At 40.0% G+C, this 11,100-nt stretch overlaps 1 protein-coding gene across 2 annotated transcripts in view; it reads right to left on the bottom strand.

Moving 5' to 3' along the window:
* Positions 1-9,706, bottom strand: part of tmem45a (transmembrane protein 45a) — a 53,762-nt gene extending 44,056 nt beyond the window's left edge. Inside the window, exon 1 of one of the 2 annotated variants that reach the window (XM_069888722.1) lies at positions 9,547-9,706. Coding sequence is in view for 1 of the 2 variants with exons in the window: in XM_069888721.1 (XP_069744822.1) it covers positions 8,763-8,782 (20 nt within the window). In the remaining variant the exon portion in view is untranslated. Of the gene's footprint in view, positions 1-8,762; positions 8,880-9,546 lie in introns of those variants that run through there. The other variant, XM_069888721.1, reaches the window with a different exon arrangement.
* Positions 9,707-11,100: the final 1,394 nt, after the last annotated feature.

Below are 11,100 nucleotides of genomic sequence, written 5' to 3'. Positions count from 1 at the left end.
GGGAAACTCTGGCGGGAACGCCAGCCAATCCGAGGCCGGCGCTCCAATGACGCAAGGACCTGATGACAGCGCCAGGGGCCCATACAAGCGCGACAGCCAGAGCAACAAATCAGTCTTGTTTTCCAAGGCTTTGGTGTGTGTGTCGTTCTTCTCCATGCTCACATAGTGTGTGCACTACACACCGACATTTTAATAAATTGCTTGTTAGTTTCAGCACCTCTCTGATGGTCTACTCCATTCCTGCTCCTTATCTTAGCTGTGTTTCATAATATCCACTCACCCAATACAGTTGTCCAATCACATTTAAAAGCAAAAGCAACATTCAAAATCAATTTTAAAAGAAACAGGATGTTTCAAATTTATTAGATTTAATGCAGTTCGTCCCAGCAATTTTTAACCATACGTCTATTCCAATGTATCAAAAATAACACATTGGTAGCACTTCAAAGGAATTTATTTGGCTGGAAATTACCAAATTATAAAGAGTTTTCGTGAAAGAGGTTGTTAAAATGTAAATGTTTTCCACACATTAAATAACAGGCTCTTGCTGTCATATCAAGGAATAATTCTTCTCTCAAAGGGTTAAAAAAACCCATGTGAAACAATGACACTCATTACAAAACTGGGTGTGTTGTATTGTTAAAGCAGCCTCATTTACGACCGGAAAAATATACTGCACATTTCATTGTGGAAAGTGTGCTGTGCTGTACAAAGGCCCATTCAGAGAGGTGTGGCAGTCACAGGCCAAGGACTGGTGCCAGAGAGTCAAGGAAGACATGGCTAAGGTTGGAGCAGGTGGAGGGGGTGGTAATAGAGGAGGCAGAGATCAGACCTTGGGTGATTTGCAAGGAAAATCAGACACTCAGAATATTACACAATACAAAACTAAAACATTTATTTTGTCATTGTATGCAGGTTTTTTTAAAAAAGGAAAGGCTTGTGGAGATTGTGTCATTTCATTGAACTGTCAAAGGTATTGGAAAGATATTCTAGGTCACAGGATTAAAGCTATGTGACCTCCACAAAATATACAGGTATCCAAAAAATGTAAACAAAGTCATTAGTTTAATACTTCTGCATACCATACATGTCGATCCTCAAAATTTAAAAATGGTGCCTTAAAATCAGGGTCGTCTTACACGCTACGTCTAATATCCAAACTTTGACAGCAAAGACTTGACGGCACTGCCATCTTCCCACTGGCTCTGATGCAATCTTGTTCATGTCCTGTTAGTTATCTAGAATTTTCAGGACTTCCCCCGTGGGGACCATCCGTCCAGTCCGACTGCCATCAGCTCCATACAGTCTTTAAGCAGCCTGTTACTGGGGCTGACAACAGTTTATTTTAAAAACAACTTATAAAATTAAAATCTTTACAAATTTGGTATTAAATTATTGTGATTGCTTTTAACAGCATCCACTGGTCAGTGTAACTGGCAGTGGTAACTGCCAGATTTTAAGGGGGAGGGCTGTCATGTTATACCAAGGCTTTCACTCAAAACCTACATTTTAGATGGAAATTCTGGGGTCGTCCTATACCCCAGCATATACAGTATTCATTATCCGTGTTGAAGATGGCACAATAAATTCAACAATTCATCCACAAGATTAACCCAGTTGCCATGGAAGGTTCAGCCATGTCTGTTCCAGAGTTTTCACAGATAAACAAAATTGAAGCAAGATGATGGTCTCTTGCTTTCCTGGTGTAATGTTGGCAAAAAAAAATAGTATGAATTGGTTCAAAGGGGAAATAGTGTGAAACGTTACTCCGATTTGAATACATCATCTTCAATTCGTAGCATTTAAATAAAGCTAATTTCCTTTCATTTCAAAATCATATTTAGAACCTCCTCCTTCCCTTGGGCTGGAAAATTACCTGCACCCACTGCAGTTCCGTGGGTTCTGGTGCTTGAAAAGGGGCAGATTGAGAGAGGGCATTTATCTTTATCATACAAGGCCCATCTTTTTGATGTTTTAATGGTCTCTAAAGTAGCAACATAGTTCATTCTCGGAGGTGAACTGTTATGAACTAACAAGCCTTTTTTTTCCTTTGGGACTAAAGGGACCTTATTAGTACTAACAAAGGAACAGCAATGGAAAATTCACCTGACAGTGATAAATTCAAAATAATAGTTTTCATTAAACTATCAAATAACATAACATTTCTTATCTCTAAACAACTCTGAATTTAATGCCACTATCCATAAATATACTGTGTGTGTGTGATTCAAGTCCCACTCAGAAAAGTCCATTTTTAAAACTTCAACATCATTTTAGTCTTTCTTGAAGGTCTTAAATTCTCAGTTCAGAAATAATTATAAAGAACTTTTAATCACATCTTCTGGCCTCTTTACTCACAATTCTCTTAATGAGATGCCTTGAGAGATACTCTTTAAATAGAAGTGACCATCTTTTGAGCCACCAATGTACCTCCTGTGAAAAGGAGAATACAATTCCTGTCTGCCCTGATCAAATCTTCTTTTTACTTAAGATTTTGGAATCTGTTTTCCATACCAAAAATATCTGCCCTCTTTTCAAAGAGGCAGCAAATGTGGCTATTTTTTTTTTCATGATGAATTCAGGAACCCAGACAAGGGTTAAATGAAGTGGCCTTACAAAAATGGACCCAGAAGAATTCTATCCTCTTGTCCAAAGAGACAGCAAAGTGGTCTTCCTTATTTCAAAAGCCACTTATTCTGTGTTCCCCTTTTCCCAGGAGTAACACACAACAGTACCTATTCTTGTAACTGCAATTCAACCCTATCTTTCACAAGGTTCCAACCCCTGTGTCGCAGGGCTTTGACTTCTGTACTCTCCAAACTGAACTGATTCAAAAATATCTGAATTCGATAATATATTCATCAAATCATGTGACAGTTACATCATCAATGAGGTCATCCCCAATTCTTGGAAACCACATGACTATCAGTTTTATTGTGTTCATTTTACAATACCATTCCATATCCATGACAACTTCTGACCTCATCTCTGTTCAAGAGGCTAAAGTGCTTTTGTTTAAAAACAGATGGTTTCCTCAACAGTTCTTCTTGAGTACTTAGATACTTCAGTTTTTAATAAAGCAAACACTCCATTGTTCTTAAATAATTAAGGGCCACTTCAGATCCATTAGCTCTGTCTTTCCAAGATGCTGAACTCTGAGAATGAACTCTCTTCTGAGTACAAAGGTTCTCTGTAAATGTGCTGCGACCCTGACAAGCCCACAAATAACTTTCGAAGAATACATGTACAATATTTTAATTCTATAATTTACTAAGTCATTTTTATAAGAAATGCAACTAAATATTACTATTAACATAGCTCCATAATAGCACATGAACAAGAACATCTGTGTTTTGCAACTCCACAACCATAGTTTGGTGCTGTGAGGATCAGAGTAATGAACATATGATTCCTCAACACCCATATCCAAAAGGATAGGCCTTTTAAATTTGTAGGCTTCCTGGATTAATCTTATTTTGATTCAGGAACCAGTTCCTGGCACTTCAAGCAGATGGACAATTCCACAACTAACCATTAAAGTGCATTAGACATCATAAATGGCAGTAGCAAATTTGCAGACGTCAGATTCTTAGAATCCAACCTGTGTAACATTTCAATTCCCCTCTCCGTTCAGAGGAAGGATTATTCTTTATTTCAAATTTCAAGAATAAAGGCAGGTCTCTGTAGAACTCTCCTCAAGCAGCCCTTGGGTATGATATCGTCTCTTTACAGAATTACATTGTTGTTGTAAACCAAAACAAAACATAGCCAGAATTCTGATCAGGCTGCTTTCACCATGTGACTTTGATCCAAGGTTAGGTTAAAAGCAGAAAATTGATAGATTTCAATTTACTCAGTGGAGAGCCATTAAACAAGGTTGTAATTACAACATGCATCTTGAACTGCAGAATAACAGGGACTAGCTAACATGAGGCACCTTGTCCCAGAAATTAACTGGGACAGGGACCAGTGGAAAAAGAAAACTGTCAGCTTGCCGGCATCAAATAACATTACTTCACACCGGGGATTAACCACCTCGACCCCTACTCATATCCCCAGCATCAGCTGACACTGGTGTGTCGACAAAACCAGTGGAAAAGGGAGATCAAAGTCACCCATTTCCAGTCGAAGGTGGAACACTCCAATCCCCAGGAATGAGTTGTGTTCAGCGGAAAAGCAATTGGTGTCCCAGTTAAGGGGGGGCCCCCCAGTGGAAACAACACAAAGGGCTCCCTATCCCGGGACACTGCACAGCCAATTAACTGGGGTGCCAGTGGATTAGGGACTACATTTAATCCACAAACTACAAAATCCAAACATGTTCAACAAATCACTTCCCCTAATTCACTGGCACCCCAGTTAAATGGCTGTGCAGTGTCCTGGGATAGGAAGCTCTTTGTGCAGTTTCCACTGAGCCACCCTTAACTGGGACATCACTCATCCCCGGGGATCAGAGAGTTCAACCTTCAAATGGAAATGTGAGACTTTCTGCTGTCCCTTTTCCACTGGTGTTTGCATCAGCAAACACTGGAGATATGAGAAGAGGTAGAGGTGGCTAATCCCTGGTGAGAAATGACATCAGTTGACGCCAGCATTCGAACAGTGTTCTTTTTCCACTAGTCCCTGTCCCAGTAAATTCCCAGTTAATTCCTGGGACAGGGTGCCAGTGGAAAAAGGGCTACTAGTTTTTAGTATCCTCACAACAGTTTCTCAATCAAAATAAAAATGACATCAGATTTACGCAATCTGGTAACTTACAAGCCAATCCTACAAAGAAATATTTCGCCAGTGGGGAAAAAAACCCCAAGTTAAGCAGGTAATCCCCAAGTCATGTAAAAGTTCCGTTCCTGAGAACTGTTCCCAAGTGGATTTTTCCACAGGGCAGAAATCTGATTTCTGGAGTAATCTCCATCATATCACAACATGCAATAATTATTTCATTTCATTGAATAGTCCTTCACTTCCGCCTATAATTAAACTAACGAAATACACACTGCAGCCAATCATTAATGAACATCATAAAACATTTGATCATTACTACCAGCTTTTAACAACGTATGGGCAAATTTGCACAAAGCTAGGGTTTTTTTAAGACTGGTCATTTATGACCAGGGATTCCCCCTGCACATTATTTATTATTCAGAATCAGAATTTACAGTCATGGACAGGTCATGAAATTCAGTGAGAATTAGATTGTGCAAACAAATCATAAACCAGAACAAAATCTTTGTTAACTAAAAACTCAAATTAACGAGTCTCCCTGGGCCCACATGGGCTTCTGTCAGGTATTCCCCCACATCCCAAAGAACTGTATGTCCGTCAGCATTATTTGCCTACTATAATTTGCCCCAAGTGTGTAGGTGAGCGTCAAAATCACTAGGAGGGGAGGTGAAAGAGAGAAATTGATGGGAATGCAGGGAGAATAAAATAGGCTAGCATTGGACAGAGAGGGCATAATTAGAACAGCCTCAGTGGGCCAAAGAGCCTGTTTCTCAGTCATTTTATGACACTGATAAACTCCCACTATTCCACATGCATTGAGTTCCCGTTCCAGTCAGTGATAAAGTGAGCCTGTTCCACCATTCAATGAGATTGCAGCTGATCTGTGACCCACCACCATAGCAATGATTTTTCACAATATTTCTACATTACAGGAAAAGTTTAAAAAATGTGAGTACCACACGCAAGGGTAAGTGAGTGGTCAGTCTTTTTCCTGGGGTGGGACAGTCCAAGAGATGGTTTAAAGAAAGAGGGAAAAGATTTAAATTAAAGATAGAAATGTGGCATTTAAAAGATATTTAGGATGGGAAAGCCTGAGCCATATGGATCTAGCTTTCCTGGTGCATGGATGAGTCAGGCCAAAGAGCTGTACAGCATTAAAACACTCATACGAAGATCCTGAGAAATGCATTTGAATTTTAACAAATTAGCTGAACAAAGCTGAAGCAATGCTTAAAGAACTAAAACTGCTTCCAGCACATTGCTTCAGAGAGTAAATAAAATATGAACCAATTGCAAAGGCCTCTTTGAGACAATGGATCCGAAAGAAATCAATTCGGATTTTGCTCCAACTTCCTTGAGGATAAACATCAGATGATACTCATTGTTGAAATGTATACATGAAAACTTTGTGCAAACTACAAAAGGTCAGCTGGTATCAAGGAAGGATTTACCAGTGAATTAAAGGAAGTAAAGAAAGATAGGTGGAAAACATTTTGATTATGTATTTTTTCAACTAAGCACCTCAGTAGCCGAGATTCTGACCTCAGAATCTTTGTTAAAATGCTGCAAAGAGGCAAAAGCATCATGGTGTCTTTGCCGCTCAGATCCTCCCATGAACTTTGCCCTCTAGTTTTCGACCACCATCCTTGGAAAAAGAACGTGACCATCTACTTCATCAAAATCTCTACAGTCTCCTTCGCTCCAGGGAAAAGAGTCCCAGCCCATCTAGTCTCTCCTTATCATTCTGGTATCATCCTTGTGAATCCCTTTTTTGTGTTCTGTCTAGATCAGGGGTTCTCAACCTTTTTTTTTTCCACTCACATCCCACTTTAAGTCATCCCTAGGCCATCGGTGCTCTGTGATTAGTAAGGGATTGCTTGTGGTTATCTTTTTTTTTGTAAGTGGGCTTTTTTTTCTTATATATAATATTGTTCACTTTATTAACTCTTCACTCTTTATTTTGGGGGGGGTTAGACTAATTTTAAGTTAGGTTATTAATGTTGTGTAATAATTATTGGGGGGGTTAGTTTATTTAGTTTACCGATGTGGTACTGTAATTTTATTATCTTACTTTTATTCTTTTTAAATGTAATCTTCTATTTTTTCATGTTATAACATCTTAAATAAAGTTTTTTAAAAAAAAGGATTGCTTGTGGGATGTGAATGGGAAGGTTGAGAATCACTGCTCTAGACCCAATTGTTACTGAAATTTTTTGTTTGAGAAAAATTGTCATAGGCCCATTTCCTTTCGAGTTCTGAAACCCTGCACATAACGAGTCAATTGGGTGCGATTAAAACAGTGGTTTTCAAACTTTTTCTTTCCACTGACTTGCCACCTGAAGCAGTCCCTCACTAACCACAGAGCAACTATGGCATAGGGAATACTTAAAGTGGTATGCGAGTGGGAAGAAAAAGGTTGAGAACCACTGGTCTAGTTTAATCACATCCTTCCTTTAGCTAGGTGACGAGAACGATACATAATACATCAAGTCAGGTCTCAGCATCTTCTGCTTGGCATCGATGAATTTTCTCTCAATGAAGTAGCCATGATCAAAAATAAAATTTGAATTTTCATAATCTGTCTTGCTCAATATCACATGAGCTGGTTATTTACTTTCTGTTAACCCTGCTCCTCTAAGTGAGATGGCAAAGGACAGAATACATCAGATTATTTTTGTGATCATCTGGAGAAAACAATCAATTTCTTGCTGGTGTATGGTTTCCTGAATGCATCTTACTCAATTACCCATTACTTCATCTGTCCATCACAGCAATGCTCGTCAGCACAACATTAAACGTACAAGAACAAGGAAAAGTAGAACAGAGGTGCTGTGCCAAACAGCTTCCTCTTGTGCTATTATGAATCTTTCGAAAGGACCTTTGAGTGCATTTCCGCCCGATGAGATCATCATTGATCTAAATGTTGTCCTGGACATTTTCTTGCTTATACCAATGATTCTCCCACACTTTAACGCTGAGAAACCAGGATTTTTTGAATATACCAAATGACTCTGGAGGTGTCACTGGTTCTGTCTGAAACCTCATTTCCTCAAAAGTCAACAACATTACAATTCTGGATCCATGAGCTCAGATCACTCCACTAAGAGAGGCCGCACCTTCAGCTATCAACAAGTTAATTCTGTTCACCTCTTCTCTCCTTCAAAATATTTTTTAAAACTGAATCACTGACAAGCTTTTGGCCGTCAAAACCAGTATCCCCTTCCATGGATTTGATTTTTGTATCAACATCTGCCAAATTCACACCTAAGACACACAGGAACAGAATAAACTTTCTCTTTAACCCAGGGTAATTAAAATAGAAATGCCTTCTGTCATGACTCCCATCGGTATCCGAGCTGAACTCTTTCCAGTTTAGTCTCTGCCATTTTCTCTGAAATACGATGGGAAACATTTAAGACGATTTAATTCCACTGGCTCCTGTGAGATCTGGAACACGACTGGTGTGCATGGCTCAATCTTGCTCAGGCAGACTTCATTTCATTCTGAGACCATCACTCGGACCTGTCCTTCAATTCAACAACCTCCCAAACAGCTCTAATTTTGCTGTCTTGCATATTCCCAAACTTAAATAGATCTTGTCCTTCACAGAACATTTCTTTTAAAGAATAAAAATGTAGACGTTGCAAACCTCCAATGTATTTGCATCCGTTCATTACCCATCACACAATTTTTAACGTTTTTGAAATGATAATGCATTATTTGTTCGTTCACAGCTTTCTAACCCACACATACAGCAGCATTGCTTGAATTTTAGAAAAGAAATTGAGGCAAGAGGCCACTAACTAGAATGGTTGACAACCTAGTTCAATGAAGCTTGTATTTCAAGTAATTCACAACTATAATTTCACCAGTCATTCCTTTGCACAGTCTGATCAAAAATCTGTTGTAATCCGAGATAACTTTTTTCACCATCCATTCTATCATCAAATCTGCAAATTTAACAATGCAAAGGAACAACCCTCCACACCCATATTAACTCCTAGCACCAGGACTATTTTGTATCTAATTGGTTGGCTCACCTTCTGAACCAGCCTAACATGCAGGACCTTGTCAAAGTCCATGTAGGCAATGTCGACCGCCCTCCTCTCACCAATCTTAGTCACCTCTCCAGAAATTCATGACACACGATTAGGGGAAATCAAAGCCACGCTACAACGATCCCCACGTACTGTCGTGTCATTCTGCCTCTCAGAACACCGTCCGGTGACTTCCCCACCACTGAGGTCGGGCTCTGGAGACGATAAAACCACGGCATTGACCACGCATTAGTACCTGACTCTTGACTAACGATGATCAATAGATCTCCGCCAGACCCACCCCACGTTACATCTACTTTTCCACCAGTCTTCATTTGTGAAGACTCAGTTTCAGTACAAATATTCCGGGGGGGGACAGTTTCAGCCACACTGAAAAGACCACTGAAAGGATCCCATTTTCCAAGCAGATGCCCTGAAGTTTTAAATACCATCAGAATCACCCCATTCATCTTTTTTTAAAAAGTTAAATGTATTCCCCCTCGACTCTGCGACATTTTTGTCAACAAGATCATTTAATTCACGTTACGCCCTCCAACTATTTATCCAGCCAAAGTGGTCCGTCTATAATATTGCAGACTAATAGTGTCTCGTTACGTGTCTGCCCCTGGTATTTAATTAATCCACTAATACTTCATATTTAGACAAGTCACATTTTTTAAAAAGTTTTCTTTTGTACTGGACCACTTAAATTCCCAGCTGTTGACACTATTCCGGGAACACACAATGAAACCAACTCAGCTCTCCTCTTAAACGCGAATTGACTTGCCCCAAAGTGCTTTAAAGGTGCTCCATGCACTTTCCACCCTCTATGCAATCTTTCACAGCGAAACAATCCTGTCTCCGGACAGCCTGAACACCATGGCACAGCACAGATTTCCAAACTCCACCAGGATCCAACTCATCAGCTACAATGCTCCCACACTGATCCATTGAACCGCGCGGACGCCCCTCCCACGCAAACTGCTAATTGGGCCAACGGGTGAGGTGCAGCCTCCGATTGGTCCGATGGGTTGTCGATCTCTGCCGCGCGTTTCGCCACGCACTGACGCTGCGCCGCCTAGAACTGCGGGGAAGGTGCTCGGGGGGGTCGAAGTGGCAACAAGTTTTCTCTCCTGTTGCCCTTTTCGGAATGGACGCAGAAAATCTAAAAGTTGCACTCCTTTTGGACTGGTTGATTGAAATGAACAAGAGCTCCCGCATTTTCATTGTCTCCTCATCTTGAAATCAGAATTTATCTTCACGAAATTTGTTATTTTGCAATCATTTACGCAGAAACCAGTCATTAAAATAGTACAAGAAAAAGCTGGTGTCTGTGCTTCATTCAGGAATCTGATGGCAGAGGGGAAGAAAAAGGGAAAGGTCCCATTCTTCTCACTTCATACTCCATTTAGAATGAGAAATTCTTGAACTTTTGTCCACCTTAAGGCAGACAGTCGCCACTTGGTCCAGAGCCCCTCACAGAGACCTGCAGCACCTTGTGTTCCGAGACGGTCTCCCCTCCAAGTCTCTGCCATCAGGCATTCAAAACGTCTTTTTCTTGCACTATTTTATTTAGTTTGTAGAAAGGTTTGTGCTGCGATGTTTGGGCAAAATAGCAAATTTCCTGAAGTGTTCATGACAATAGATTCTGATTCTGAATTCAAGGTGATTATAAAAGCACCCTACCTCAAACAAAAGCTGGGAATCAGTACTTGTTAACAATTATGTGAACGGTGTCCAGATTTCCAGAAGCTATACAAGTGAGGAATATTAAAGCAAAAACAGTGGTCAAGGCTTTGGAGAGAGAGAAAAAAACATTTCGCAGTTTTTGGATTGCCTCAAGAGATCCAGAGTGATCAAGTAAGTAACTTCATGTCCGGGTTGTTCCAACAGTTGATTGATGTGTTAGGAATTAAACACCTCCATACCATCCTGAAACTCAGGGAGCTCTGGAAAGATTTCATTCTACTCTTTAAAAATAGGATGAGGATTTATTTTCTGGAGAATTGGAAAGATTACTGTCATTTGCAGCAAGAGTGTCTGTGCAGGTTAGGTTTCAGCCTTTTTGAAATTGGGTTTGGACGTCAGGTTAGAGGATCTTTAATGTTGTTAAAAGAACAGTGGGTTAGTGAGGATGTACAGTTGGACTTGCTGGATTATGCTTCTAAATTTGAAAGATCGGTTACAAAAAGTGTGGACTTTGGCTCAAGAGAATTTAGAAATGGCTCAGGGTAAAATGACGGGAAAGCTCAAGTGAGGAATTTTAAGACAGGAAGTAAAGCGTTAATTTTGTTCCCAGTGCATGACAATCTTCTTAGAGCGAAATTTTCTGGGCCATACA

The sequence above is a fragment of the Narcine bancroftii genome, chromosome 7, assembly GCF_036971445.1.
Source record: "Narcine bancroftii isolate sNarBan1 chromosome 7, sNarBan1.hap1, whole genome shotgun sequence".
NCBI classification, from domain to species: domain Eukaryota; kingdom Metazoa; phylum Chordata; class Chondrichthyes; order Torpediniformes; family Narcinidae; genus Narcine; species Narcine bancroftii.
Note: the sequence above shows the minus strand (reverse complement) of the source record. Positions and strands in the feature narration are given on the sequence as shown.